At 41.1% G+C, this 15,084-nt stretch overlaps 2 protein-coding genes across 2 annotated transcripts; one reads left to right on the plus strand and one right to left on the minus strand.

Moving 5' to 3' along the window:
- The first annotated feature begins 8,349 nt into the window (after positions 1 to 8,349).
- kdelr3 (KDEL endoplasmic reticulum protein retention receptor 3) lies at positions 8,350 to 12,783 on the plus strand. Its single transcript, XM_042086979.1, has 5 exons — positions 8,350 to 8,788; positions 9,226 to 9,326; positions 9,774 to 9,932; positions 10,863 to 11,115; positions 11,231 to 12,783. Exons 1-5 carry the CDS (start codon positions 8,698 to 8,700, stop codon positions 11,272 to 11,274), a joined length of 648 nt encoding a protein of 215 aa, XP_041942913.1. The 5' UTR covers positions 8,350 to 8,697; the 3' UTR covers positions 11,275 to 12,783.
- Positions 12,784 to 12,786: 3 nt separating this feature from the next.
- LOC121705767 (GTPase IMAP family member 7-like) lies at positions 12,787 to 14,971 on the minus strand. The gene is made up of 2 exons (XM_042086978.1): positions 14,729 to 14,971; positions 12,787 to 14,397 (listed from the first exon to the last, which is right to left on the minus strand). Exons 1-2 carry the CDS (start codon positions 14,748 to 14,750, stop codon positions 13,367 to 13,369), a joined length of 1,053 nt encoding a protein of 350 aa, XP_041942912.1. The 5' UTR covers positions 14,751 to 14,971; the 3' UTR covers positions 12,787 to 13,366.
- Between the last annotated feature and the right edge of the window lie 113 nt (positions 14,972 to 15,084).

Below are 15,084 nucleotides of genomic sequence, written 5' to 3' on the forward strand. Positions count from 1 at the left end.
ATGCCCAAACGTGTTATTCAAACGCAGATTTTTTTTGGAACAAACAGAAGTCGCTGTAAGGTCATACAAAGTTGTAAGAAGACTAGTCAACACCGAGTTTCAGTCACAGGCTTTGTGAAGAAAAATACATTGTTGCCCTCTCAGGTTGGAGACATCATTCTACAACAGTGATGGAATTTGGAACAATTCAGTGACCAAATTAAAGCAATAGCCATCAGGAAATAAACCATATAGCTCTACTTTACAAAAAACTTGACCATGTATTTCTATAAGACTAACCAGCGCCTTTCAGTAATGACACATACAACTTACCTAAATGCGCGTTTTTCGATGCACTTTTTATTTTTCACTTCAATAAACAAAATCCACTTGTAGCTAATGTACAGTGTATCGAGCTGTTGCAACACTTTTCTCCAGATACATCCTCGTTTTCATTTGGAACGAAAATCCTAACACCAGTCTTTCCAAGAACTTCAATACGAAGGCAATGAATAGCAGTATATGCTGTATGTCTTCTATAGTTCCTCGCCGAAACTGCACTGACTTCTTCCCACAGTAATTACTGCTCGGGCGCACTCTCCTTGGCGGAATCCAGCGCTGATATTTAGAAATGCTGTGTCAATCGCGTCTCGACACAGCGTGGGTAGACCGAGAGGGAGGGGGGTGTGCTTGTCACTTTGATTATGTTCTCCACTCAGTGCGGCTGTGTGCCTGCATGAGTAGGTGTGTGCGCGGTGACGCATGCCTGCTATTGTAGTGGAATAATGGTCAATGTTTTGGCCTGGGTAATTCAAGCCCTCGTGATAGTTTTCCCCAAGTAACCCGTTTCATGACTTCCATCATGTTTTGAGTTATAACTGTCCAGATTAAGACAGTGTGAAGTGCATGAAATGAATGGATGTGTTTGACGGGGGGGGGGTTCCTACCAAAAAATTACTGTAACTTCATCCTGCCACAAGTTGTCTACTTGACTTCATAAACCTCATCCTTTCGCGGACATTCCTTCTCGCGCACGATCTCGCTGCCAGCCAAATTCTCTCCCACAGCATGCAGAGACCATGTCAAAGCCAGTTAGCCTTTCAAATGCAAACACCACTCTATATCAACACTGAATGTGCAAGCGCCAGGTAGCCTGTAGGGGAAAGAACACAAAACCACAGCAAAGTTGTTCCCCAAGACTTCATTAGAATATACTCATTCTTCGAGAGAAAGTTTTTTTTAGATAGATAGATAGATAGATAGATAGATAGATCCTGATTGAAATGTTAGGCATCCGGTGGCTTATACAGCCATAACACAACAAACACACATAAGCCTGTAACACACATATATCATATAGTCTATAAAAAATCCCTCACAGAAATGTCAAAATGAAAGAGCATGTGAAGTTATTACAAAGGTCTGGTATGGACTGATCATGTGATGCATTGACCATGATAAGATGCTATAGTAGAGTGTGTGGTGGTAGTGCAAAAGTGAACAGTGCAGGGATTGAACAAACTTGTTATTAAATATTAACTATGACTATGAAAAGTCAAGAATGTAAACATAATAGAATTGCTTTACAAGAAAAAGAATATACCTTAAACAATATATAAGAGGGAATAAGTTATAAGGTGTGGATATTGTTTCAAGGTGCCTGCACTTCTTTTCTTTTCCTTAAAGTGCCTGAGAAGTAATGCTTGGTTTTATTATTTTTCTATTTTTTGTTAGGACACATCAGACTCTGTTTGCGATTGTTTGATCTATAAAAAATCTGTTTTTTGATTGATCAAGAGGGGGGACTGTAGAATTCTGGGGTATTCTTACTGTATTCTGATGTGTTCATATGTTACTTCTGTGTGTAGTATACAACAGGGAGAGGTCCATATTATTGTACATAACTGTGCCTTAGGCCTGTGTACAAGCAGGAAGGTCATACAGGCCGATGTTTAGGAACATCCGAGGAACATCAGTGATAACATGGGCCGAGGGAGACAGTATGTCTGCCTATTCAGGCTAGTATCTGCATCTGGCCAGGGCCGGGTTGTGTACACTGGTAAACCTGCCACGTTGGCATGATTGACGTTTGTATGTTTTAGTATAACAGGCTTTGTCTTAGGTTTTGACACGGAGACGGATCGAGGAAGCAACCCAAGGAGCATCTTCTGTCGGAAGGCTCAGCAGCCGCTTCTAATAACAACCACAACTGTTGAGACTTAGCCTGTGTTCTGTTATTCATTGTTGTACCATCTACAATAAATCATCATCTAATCGCCGATCCTGATCCCGCCGTCAAGCTTTATTGACCATCTTCAATACAGACATTATAGCTAAAACACAACGCAACAACCAGAGAATCCAACAATATTATGACCATAGTCCAGATTGTGTAGAAGGGCTAATATAGCCTGTAAAACAGTCAGGTGGACAGCAGACAAAGTTATAGGCCTATGATGGTAGGGGCTGAGAGAGACAGGCTCTTAAGTAGAAAGAAAACCAATTGAAATACTTTTAGTTTAGTCGAAGTATAATAAAGTAAACAATTGTAACTTGACAGCCAGCCAGCCTGAAAAACAAAATCTTTGTTCAAAGTATGCAGGCACTGCATCTTTAATAAAGCATACAATGTTCCTGTTTTGTTCTTTTTTGGTGAACTTTAGAAGTTATTTGGGTCAACCTGGAACTGATAATTGTATTCCAATGAAATGACATTGCACAGATAATTAGATAAGAATACTAAAGAGTAATTTTCTTCATAATGTTGATGCTCTATTTCTCTCTCTCTCTCTCTCTCTCTGTGTGTGTGTGTGTGTGTGTGTGTGTGTGTGTGAATGCTGTAAATGTTGTGCTGCTAACAGTTTCTATGGAAACCATTCCTCTTTGCAAACCCTCTCCCCATCTCACTGCTTCTACATTCTAGGCAGCAGTGGGGACTTATTTCAAATGCTTTTTATTACTGTGAATGGGAAGGTGGGAGTATGTCTATACACTTTCAGACCACATGGTGGGTGGGTGGAAAGTCCTAGGAGAGATGGTGAAATGAAAAAAGGTGATTGCAGGTTGGGGTGAGAACTAGGATCATTCAAAATCAGCTGGGGGGGGGGGGGGGGGGGGTAATGTCTATATTTGCACTATGGGATGGTTGCAAAAATAAACCGGGTGTAGTGGGCTCAAACAAGGATTGAGGAACTGACTGAGTCAGAATAAACACTGTGGAGTTGAAGGGAGGGTTTAACCCTTAATAGTGGGGGTTTCTGTTCCGCAACAATTGAAGGTTCTAAAATTCTATGTTGAATTCAATGAACCCAGATATTCTTTAGAACGTTCATTTTCCAACATTCCCGTACACCTTTAAGGGTTGACAATTCATTGACAATGACGAGGAAACTGTTCATGAGTTCAACACTTCAATATTTATTCAGTCCTGCAGAAACATTATTCTTTGCAAGTCTCATCAGTAGACAGAGCAGGCTGGCAGAGGCACTTGTTTTCTCCACTCTAGCACTGTGTCTGTATGATCAGAGGACAGGCAGGGGAAAAGTGCAATGAAGATTCACATTTCATTTGTGAATTTTAAAATGTATACAACACTGTTCAAAACAACAGCTCTGATGAAGCTGTGACTTGTCTAAAGCACTAGCCTGTGAGAACCGTGACCCTAAGGAGGCTGAGAGGAGTGTGACTCGTTAGAGTTTGTTTTGTATTTATAGCCAGTAATCATCCCTGCAGGCCGGATTAGTTCCTACAGCCTTATGCCTTATGATATAGATTGGCAGGTGGCAGCTCCCTCTCTTTTAGATATGTATGCAGCAATCTCATGTCTTTCTTCCAGTATGTTTCTGTCAGTCCATATACTGCCTTTCTTTCTTTCTTTCTCTATTTATTTCTGTCTTTCTTTCACATTCAGATACTTAGCTTTGCATGAGCTTTGTTAATGTGACTGGTGACTTAATGATACTGGTATCATTTGTTTACTTTATGTGATAAATGAAATAAAAAACAATTGATGGTGCCCCCGTCTTTGATATCAAACAATCACATGTACAGGTACACCTGTTTGTTGTAACTGTAAGTTGTCCTGATGTAGCCACCTCACTGCTACCTTTTGTGGTACAGGAGTTTCAGAGACTTAGCCATCAGTAATGATATCCACATTAAGATTTTCCATTTGGTCAGGGCCGTTGACTTGCGACAGGGAAAAGGGGACTGCAGGGATTATGACAGGGCAGAGCACCAAAGCCACCAGTGGGGTGGTGGGTGGGGGGCGGTGCAGCAGTGCCACGGGCAGTGTGGTGGAGAGACGTGGTTTTAGTGGTGAATTAGGAGCTTAAGAGGATTGCTGTGCTGGGTTGATCAGCGGAAGGTAGATTGACGTGAAGATGCAAGCTTGGAGGCTGATTCAGTGGACTGTACACAACAGGGTTTGTGTGTGTGTGTGTGTGTGTGTGTGTGTGTGTTTGTGTGTGTGTGCGTCTGCAAAAGGTGTGCAAAACTGCCTTCTACAGGAAGGGATCTTAGATGCTAGCTGTGCAGTCATATTCGTCCACAGCTTCACACTTGGTGTAGTGGGCTAGTTTGATGGGGGAAAAACCAGCAAGCTCACTCTTCCTCCATAATCTCTGAACGAGAGTTTAAATACCTGTTCAATCGTACCCCTACTAAACCAGCTTTTTACATTTTGCCAAAAGTCCACAAAAGTCTCTCCAATCCACCAGGTCGCCCAATTGTTGCAGGCAACAATAGCCTTACTGAACCACTCTCTTACTTTGTAGACTTCATCCTAAGGCCTTTGGTCACCACGCTCCCTAGCTACCTCAGGGACACGTCTGACTTCCTGAAATGTTTATCACAGATTGGTCATTTAGGTCAGAATGTTTTGCTTGCCACTATGGATGTAACCTCTTTATACACTAACATCCCTCACATTGACGGTTTGACCGCTCTTAAATATTTCCTTGATCTTCGGACTGATGATGATGGACTAACAACTGAATTCATTGTAAAAATGGCTGAACTAGTGCTTACTAAAAATTACTTCTTGTTTGAACATCAATATTACCTTCAGATCAGTGGCACAGCCATGGGTGCCACTATGGCCCCTGACTATGCCAATTTATATCTTGGAAGAACAGTATGTGTTTAATAACAATCTTTTTTTAGAGAAGATCATGTTGTTCAAAAGATACATTGATGATTGTTTTGTGATTTTCCATGGTTCATTATCTGAATTTGAATTGTGTGTCTTGTATATGAACTGCTTAAGACCATCCATCAAGTTTACTTATTCAGCTAGTACCACCTGTGTGAACTTTTTAGACACTTGTATTTCACTTACTGATGGAAACATTGTCTCCCATTTGTACAGGAAAGACACAGAGAAAATAGTTTACTTCATGCCACAAGTGCCCATCCTACATCTCTGAAATGAGGTCTGCCCTTCAGTCAGTTCACCAGACTGCACCGGATTTGCTCCGACAAAAATGACTTTGAGGCCCAAGCCAGAATCCTATACAGAAATTTTAGCTCTAGAGGATATCCCAACAGCTGGCTTGATAGAGCACTAGACAAAGTATGTGCATCTGATACACAACCACCCAATTTGACCTCTAAACAAAAGGAGAACCTCTCTATTCTAAAATTGACATATAGTCCTCTGAGCAGTGACATCAGAAACATTGTTAATTCATATAATTAAAAGTGATGACCAACTGAATGGTCTCTTTCAGAATTTACCTCTCTGTGTCTTTCTAGAAACCCTAATCTCATAGATAGGCTGGTCCATGCTGACACTGCCACGCCGCCTCCTCCTAGCACTCTCTCTAATGCCAAGGGTAATTTCCCCTGCAAAAGTTGCACTTCATGTTCACACTACCTAACTTCAGTCTTTCACACATCCACACACACATAAGACATATAAAATCAAACAGTTCATCACATGCAGATCCACCCATGTTGTGTATATTTTAATCTGTCCTTGCCCATTGCTCTATGTAGGTAAAACCACCAGGGCCTTACGAACAAGAGTAATTGAACATATGACTTTGTTTAAGTCTTTTCTTTCAGTGTGCGAACTACTCCTCTCTCTCTCTTCAACTCTTGGTTTAAACGCACCTGGCTAAACTGTAGATCATCTGAGCGCAACAATACTCCCCTGCATCCGAAAAAACATTGCAAAATACTTACACAAACCTCATCATCAGTTGAAACTGAATAAAAAAAATACTGATGGAAAAGTCATCAGGTCAGACATCATCTTCATCAAGGCATAATCTTACAAACAGCAAGGGCAATAAATCTTAGCAAACTTACAAAGAGCATTGAAGATGCAGTGGTGATGTAAACACTACCATCTAGTGTTCAGCATCAATCCTCACAATCACATGCCTCTCCAGAGGCTAAAAGCTGATTTGCAACAACAACCATGTACCCCAGTCACATATGCATGTGTACCAGAAATATTTATTTTGTCGACTGTTTATGTCTGCTGAAGATGTGATCTAACATTTGTCTATGTCTATGCAACATTCACTTTACGACAGACGTGACAAAACGATCAAGTGTATGTCATTGCTCACCTTACGAAATGATTGTCTATGGCAAGTCAAGTTTCCATCTCATTTGGATACAAGTAAACTGTTGATCTGTTTATGTGCTCCATGGTATCGTTTGATTCTGCTGATGTGCATGTCGTCTTTTATCCAAAGCGACACACATATGTCAATTATATCACATCACAGGGTCATTGGCACAAGGGCACAATAGTGGAAACCGGGTATTGAATCCACAACTTTTGGAAAGTCGATATAACACAGCAGACTGAAACGACAGGGAAGTCGACTTGACACAGGCAGTTGTTTTAAGGGGAGCAATGACATGACAATGATTGTTTTGTCATGTCTGTCATAAAGTGAATGTTGCATATACATAGACATAGACAAATGTTAGGTCACATCTTCAGTAGACATAAACAGTCGACAAAATAAATATTTCTGGCACACGTGGATAATCATAAAATACACCACAGCAAAAATAGGCTAGTATATTATCAACCCAATTAGTTATTGAATGGTAAAAATATTGATAAGTGGTATCTTATCAATATTGGGGACAAATGAGATGGGAATTGCACAATAGCCATAACAATGGACAGAAGTCTTTCCCAGACATGACCTCCAATGAGGCATTTGCCTCTCTGTTGCCTCTGCCATAAGGTAGCCTGTTGTCATATTGACAACAACATGATAAACACAGTAGGAGTAGGACATGCTACAACTAACAAAACAAAATTAATCAGCAAAATACTTTATGCCATCCTGAACTCTAAGAAGTGATGTGTTAAAATGACACATTGCTGTGTGTGCAGGGACAACACATTTTTGTGTCAATTTCAACACAGCAATTGTGTGGCTGGGTGAAAGGTTAAAGAAAAAAATTCAGCTATTTCTGCTACAATTTTAACTTTTTAACCCACCCAGACAGCCACACAATTCGGCTATCTCCACATAATTGCGGTGTTGAAATTGACACAAAATGTGTTGTCCCTGAGCACACACAGTAATGTGTCATTTTAACACATCATTTTTTTAGAGATTTGCCACAGTTGCCACAAAGATCAGATCAGACCAGATCACTTAGCACGTAGCCAGACAGATAGATAGATAGATAGATAGATAGATAGATGCTTTTTTAACCCCCATGGGGAAATTCAAGGTCTCAGTAGCATACAGACCTCACCAGTGTTTGGTAACGACGTTATTTTTTCAGTAACGGGGTAATCTAAGTAATTATTTTTCCCGTCGTTACAAAGCAGTTAACGTGCTGGACGTTAAATGCGGTGCGTTACTATGCATTGATTAAATAAACGGTGTAGCCTAATCCCTATCCGAACGCACCCCTGGCTCACAGCTAGTGAGGAGGTGGGTTAATAACGACGTATAGGCGCAATATGAATAAACGTGTTAGCCAATTTTCATTTCTCTGCTGAGCCCCTAAGGGGACATGAGCAGAAACAAATATGAAGCAGAAAAAATATGAAGTTCAGCTTCGCGTATTCACGCGAAATTTTCTGGTGCTCAGAGGAAAGTCATACATGCTCACCAGGGATGTTGTAGAGGCACACGTAAACACCGTTTACGCACCTCCTGAATTTTGGAAATACGTTTACGCACCTCTAAATTGCGTTTATCCACCTTTAAATAGCATACCGTTATTAAACAATTCTAAATGTAAAGCTTATGCCATTTTGCAACACAGTTATGCTGCATTCACCCATGCAGGCTACCTTCCCCTTTAACTATGTCGGCCAATTGGATGCTTGCACGCTCATGGACCCAATGGTCTGCGTAGAAGACGGATATTACAAGCTACCCGGAACGGACCTTCCTTAGCCACGTCACCCAGCCCTCCAACTTTGGAAGTGAAGTGTAAACTCAGTTGCAGGGAAATGTGCAGGCAGACTTCGTCCAAACGATCTACGTGCAAAAGAACGTCTGAATGAGTATTGGATAGAGTCGTGAAGCGGAGACAGTGAAATCGTGCAGTAGGCTACAGGCCAACAACTTGGAAAAAAGAGACAGCTTTCGTTTGATCGATTTGTTTACTTGTCAGAGGCCTTGTTTTACCTGGATCCTTCACTTCAACACTTGTATATTAGGCTACAGACGTGGCGTGTTATTCTTGTGTTTAAAATCGTCGGCCAAAAGACTTTCCGTCAAAATGAACATTTTCCGTCTCGCCGGTGACGTGTGTCATCTTGTTGCAATTATCATATTGTTTATCAAGATATGGAGAACAAAGTCGTGTGCAGGTATGTAGCCTTCTCTAAGAAATCAGTTTAGCCGGTAGCCTATTTAGAATATTTGGTGGTGTGGCTATATAGGCTGCAGATTGCGTGCACCATTTTCAGGTTAGCCCTAACTTTTTTTTTTTTTTTAAATATCAAAATGATAGACCAAAATCTTGTATTCAAGTAGTTTTATGGATAAACTGTTGACAAAACGTTACATGTGCGACGAGTTTTTTTCTGCCCCTCTTCCCTACGTGGCAAGCAGTCTTTCCAAGATGTGATGAGACATGTTGTCCGCTGTCTTCCTGCCACTGCAGGCTAGAGAAGGACTTTATTTTCTTCCAAGAAGCTCTATGCTGACCATGTCCTTATAGGGCCCTACTTTGCAGACTCTTTATGTCGCTCATTGTACCTTTGCAACCACATAAAAAAACACGTGTATCTAATTTCTCCTACAGGAATTTCTGGGAAGTCTCAGTTGCTGTTTGCTTTGGTCTTCACCACAAGATACCTGGATCTCTTCACCAGCTTCATCTCCATTTACAACACTGTTATGAAGGTACAACAGTGCATTTTGCTTAGGGTACTGATTTGGCACAAGTGACAAACATGGGCCATGATTTAAATGAAGACAATAATTTATATGATACTGAATATTATATGTGAACCTGATGTAGAAATATATCCTAAAAACAAAATAATTAGGCAAAAAGAGAAAACAAAATGTTAACTCGGTATTTCTCAGTGAAGTTTTTTACATACTTTGTTTACCAATTTATGAAATTATGAAGACACTGCCCGTCTATTTGGATATTATGATTAATTTAAAACTGTATTATTTTGTATTATTATTTTTGTGTCATAGATGATAAATACTATTGCTTCTGTTGTAATCTGTGCATAGATAAACAAATGCTTTGTTTACAAAAACTATTCTAATGCTAATGTATAAAATATATTCAAAAGTGGAAGCCATGCATATTCACCTCCACTCTTTTTTTTACAGGTGGTCTTCCTCTCTCTAGCCTACGCCACAGTGTATATGATCTACATGCGCCTCCGCAGCACCTACGATTCCGAGAGTGACTCCTTCCGGGTGGAATTCCTCCTGGTTCCTGTGGCTGGACTGTCCTTCCTGGAGAACTACGCCTTCACCCCCCTGGAGGTTAGATGCTAAACTTAGATCAGGCTGCTTCAAACACGATGGAGAGCCAGAAAGTCATTAGTCAGAAGTTTATGCCATTTAGGGACTTAAATTCATTATTTGTAATCAATCAACTGGTCAGTTAAGTGCTGGGTTAAGTGCAGATTCCCTGAGGCCAGCTGTGACCTGTTTTATCTTTGTATGCATTTGCTACGCCTTTTTGAGACACTGTTATGAACTTTGGCTTAAAGCTGTACCTGACACAAATAGATACTTCAAGGAGAATGCCATGTTTCTCAGGAAAGTACAGTTTTCTGTTGTAAAACATTTAATACAACACGCTGCTTAATACAAAATCTGTCCATTTTTTTAAAAAACCATCCAGTCTCTTAGAAGAAAGCTTTTATAGCTCTCTGAAGCAACATCGGAAATTCCCCTTATTTTACAGCAGCATAACCTGTTACACCTATGGTGATGTAGGCTACACCATAGACATTAGAAAGCTAGATACCGCATTGGGCTCCCGAACGTACATAAATAGCGTCGCCATCTTGGTGGGGGCAACAATAACTGGAGGCCAATGGAGAAACACGTGACTCTGACTGGAAATCAAACAGGTGTCTCTGATTGCGGCAAGTGTTGCTGTCACTCCCTCATAGACAGTAAACGTGCTGCCCCCAGCAATTTGGCGGCCGCGTTTACGTAGGCTACCTAATAGAACTAGTGCCCAATGCGCTATCTAGCTTTCTAATATCTATGGACTACACCCCTTGAGTTTGAAATTGAGGCCTACATGTAGCTAGCCAGCCCAACCTGTTAGTGATACTTAATCATGTATGATAATAATATTTTTCATCTTGATTTTCTCTAGCCTCTATTACATTTCATCTGCATTTGTAGGATGCTTCTGTTTCACTTTGGCTAACTGATCTTATTGTCTTCACCACTCAGATCCTCTGGACCTTCTCAATCTACTTGGAGTCGGTGGCCATCTTGCCTCAGTTGTTCATGATCACCAAGACAGGTGAGGCGGAGTCCATAACCACTCACTACCTGTTCTTCTTGGGCTTGTACCGAGCCCTTTACCTGGCCAACTGGGTCTGGCGCTACCACACTGAGGGATTCTTCGACCAAATTGCTGTGGTGTCCGGAGTGGTGCAGACAATCTTCTACTGTGACTTTTTCTATCTCTATGTCACCAGGGGTAAGTCAATGGAACATTTTGTAAATAAATAAAAAAAAAAATATATATATATACACGTTTCGGAGTATTTGTTGACATTTTCCTGAATGCTATATCTTCTTCATTTTCTATTCAGTTCTTAGAGGTAGTGGAAAGATGTCTCTGCCCATGCCAGTGTGAAGTGTGCAAAACTAGAATTTCACCGTTGCGGGTACACCTGCCCTTACTCATTCACTCACTTGGCATCATCACTTGGGAGGACCATGGCATTGATCTGAAAATTTGATGATTGGATCCGATTCAACTCTTATTTGATTGCAGTAACGTAAAGACTTTATGTAAAAACATATGGATATTTCTTATCCAATCCTTATTGATATATACTTTTGTTTATATTTAAAATGAATAAAACAGAGCCAGGGCTAAAAGGTATTGATCAGCAGACGTGAAGAAATGAATTGTGTCATATCTGCCATTTTGTATGCTTTTAAGAAGGGCTGTAATTACCAGCGCCATTTTGCTATTATTTTGTCTAGGTGTCTAGGGATTCCAGGTGTATTTTAATGTTTGAGTCAAGTTTGAGAGACTCTGCACATAAGCACTCTCATTATGAAACCGCATGTTTTTTTTTAATTATTTATTTGTTCTTATTTCATTTCACACCTGGTTTAATTGATGTAGGAGAGTGATGATGGGTGCTTTTTTTGTTTTAAGCTTGCTTATATGACTTACTAGACTTTACAAGTCTAGCCTGCATTTGGATAGGTCTCATGTTTGAGTGATAGCTTTGCAAGGAATGAACACACTGCATACCAAATCTACTTAACCGCTGGTTATTGGTCCCCCGTAACAGTCTGACTATGCGTCGCAACAAAATGGTACTGTAAGCAAAATTACAAATATATGAAAATACTATTCACCACTATTCACCTCCGGGGAGTAGAAAATTAACGTTGTTCTTGGAAAAACACCATCTGCTCTCTGACTGTTTGTTTTTTCCCCTGAACAAGAACGCTAAATGTAGAGCTGTACTTACATGGGAGATTTGTATATAAATTATTACATAATTTGCATTCCTTTATCATGAAAGTCCTGATGTGTCTTCCACTTTTTCGTCTTTTAAAATGTTTATGTAAAATGTTTTTTCACAATGTTTTGTCTTTTTAAATCATTACGTCCATGTCTTTGATGTATGTTTGAGTTTGTAGAATATCTCTCAGTATTCACTTCACCTGAAAGAGGTGTGTCCATGGATCACAAGGACAAAACCAGGGATGATATTATGGCTCATTCAAACCACAAAGCACAGGATCCAAGATGCTCTGTGCTTTTACAACCAGAATATAATTCTTGTCTTATGCCTTGTGTTTCTCTTGATATTTTCATCACACAACAGTTTGGGAAATCTCCGCATCCAGAAACATATGTACTGTTTATGATGGTGATCCATCTTCGTTTCTCAATTTTACTAAGCCAAAGATCATTTTTAAGGGCTAAAATGTTGTCTCAAACCAATCTTGGACCAAATGATGTGGAACAACCCACTACTGATTCTGAATTTGGAATGGCAAAAATGTACAGTTCAAACAGTTTATTCTCCTTTAACAACTATTTCTCCCTGTTAGATTTTCTTAAGATTTTATATCTAGCTTTTGTAAGTTGTCAATAAAGGATGTCTCATGAAACTCATCATCTCTTGAATATATATATTTTTGGTATTTATTGTTTGAAGTGTTTACCTTTCATTGCATTGTTGGTTACAAACATTTGCAACATTCACATTTGATAAGTAATCCTTATTCCATATTGCTCTGTCTTGACACAAAAGTGCATTAAAGTAAAATGTCAGAGATCTAAACTTACTGTTGAGCTCAACACATGTCCGTTAAAAAAAAAGTAATGTCCTGTGCCGAAAATTCTTGGTTTACATAATGAGACTAGCAGAGTTTTACAGTTACAAACAGGTGCCTATATGGCAAAGACGAGTGATGTAATGCAAAGGTAAACAGCAAATCTGAAAATAGACTACAACCAAAATAAAAGATGCACAAATCTTTGGCAATGACGCTTTTACCACAACAGCAACTGACCAGCATGTCCTCACTGCATGGGAGTATGTCACATACCGTAGGTCTAATGTATAGAGCATGGTGAAGTATCCTTTTGTAGTGAAAGACTTGCACAGTGCATCATGGTGAGTCATATACACGTATGTTGATGGTGTATCTAATGAAGTGGCAGAGCCATCTTGGGACAGTGGAGGCTGCTGGTCTCAATGTAGGAATGTTTTGCGGTGTTTGTACAGCACTTTGCTCCCTTCCCTCACAGCTCCTCCCACGACCTTGGCAGCAGACGTGAGTGACAGCGGTTTGGCAGCCAGAGCTGTCGCCTTCTTCACCACCTTCCCCTTTTTCAGCTTCTTCCCCCCTTTCTCCTCCCCGCCCTCCTCCATGAGTCCGGCTCCTTCGGCTGCCCCCTTGCCCATGGCAGTCAGGAGCTCAGACCAGAAGAGTCTCTCTGCTCTCTTCCTGGCCTCCTCCTCCTCCCTCCTCTTTCTGTCCTCCTCAGCTCTCCTGTCTCCCTCTCCTCCTTGAGCAGCCGGCTGTGCCTCCAGTGGCCCATACTCCTGTTCTCCCATGATCCTCTCCTGGGCCTCTCGGATGGCATGCTCGGCCTCCTGGTACATCTCGTTGGTGTAACAGCTCCCACCGTTCTCCCTAACAGTCTTGTCGATCTTGCAGAGTAGCTCTGAAACCTGGGCACGGCTGTCGCTGGTGGGTTTTGAGTTGTCAAAGATATGGTAGCCTCCCTTGCAGCTACCAACAAAGTCAGAAAGCTCTTTGCTCTTTTTCAGGAACTCCTCTATGGATTTACCTTTCAGCTGGTCCCCCCAGGTGAAGAGAACCATTGTGTATCTGGAAGCGTCAGGTCCAAAGGTGGCCCAGATCCAATCCAGAGTTTGCTGCTCTTCCTGGGTGAATCGCCCAGGCTGAAGCACCACCAGAAACATGTGGGGTCCAGGAGAGGAGAGGATGATGCATCGCCCCACCTCAGTTGTCACCTCTTGGGGAGAGAGTCGCGTGTCAAAGAACCCTGGGGTGTCAATCACAACCAGCCGTCTTCCAGAAATAGCTTCACTCTCCTTCTCACACTGGCTTGTGATTGACTCTGGGGAGATGTCAGCTCGGAATGCCTCCCTACCCAGGATGGTGTTTCCAGAGCTGCTTTTTCCAGTGCCTGTCTTCCCCAGAAGCACTAACCTCAGCTCACCTTGGGATGATTCAGTGTCAGGAAGATCAGATGCTGAAGATACAAGGTGGGCCATTAGTGAGACTTGAGAAATCTCAATTCAATCTTCTTTTTAAATGTACAGACATTTACCCTGCTTTTTCTCGTTACTGGTATGCAGGCTGATGTTACCCAAGTGAAAATGAATGAATAAATAATGATTTTCCTTACATAGGATGCTTGATTACCCCAGCACATCCCCAATTTTTAGCAGATTTGAGCATCTTTTTGAGAGGCTATGCATCTCAATCAATAGCAGCTTTTGGGGATATCAAAGTAAGGAAGTCAAACGGTAAGGTAACGGAATGTTATAGGACACAGGCGTATGATATTTGTCGTCACCTACCTTCTGGGTCCGGACACGCCATGATCAAACATTTGAAGGAGGTAGCCTACGCTATGAATGACTGCAGTTTGGGTGCTGACGCTGCAGTATGGAGTCCTAAACAGAACAGTCACCTTCCTTTCCAACAGAGATGTTGCGCGATTATCTTGTGAGACTTATTATGGATATGTATTAACAGCTAGTTTGGAAGGAGGGTTTTCTTTCCGCAGCGGTACTCACCATTTACGATGTGCGCAAGCGCGTCTTGTGTGCTGCCAGTTCAATATTCGTACACTATTATAACTAAAGTGAGTTACTACACTGTGATCGTGGCACATTTTGCCCACAGTGTGCACCTTGGAGGGAAACCGAAAAGA

Source organism: Alosa sapidissima, chromosome 3 (genome assembly GCF_018492685.1).
Source record: "Alosa sapidissima isolate fAloSap1 chromosome 3, fAloSap1.pri, whole genome shotgun sequence".
Lineage (NCBI taxonomy): Eukaryota > Metazoa > Chordata > Actinopteri > Clupeiformes > Clupeidae > Alosa > Alosa sapidissima.

Bases quoted from the DNA above. Each gene is read 5' to 3' on its own strand.
- kdelr3 (XM_042086979.1), top strand. From the start codon at position 8,698: ATGAACATTTTCCGTCTCGCCGGTGACGTGTGTCATCTTGTTGCAATT. The intron at 8,789-9,225 runs GTATGTAGCCTT...TTTCTCCTACAG, and splicing joins GAGAACAAAGTCGTGTGCAG to GAATTTCTGGGAAGTCTCAG. The intron at 11,116-11,230 runs GTAAGTCAATGG...TTTTCTATTCAG, and splicing joins CTATCTCTATGTCACCAGGG to TTCTTAGAGGTAGTGGAAAG.
- LOC121705767 (XM_042086978.1), bottom strand. From the start codon at position 14,750: ATGGCGTGTCCGGACCCAGAAG. The intron at 14,398-14,728 runs GTAGGTGACGAC...TTGTATCTTCAG, and splicing joins GGCGTGTCCGGACCCAGAAG to CATCTGATCTTCCTGACACT.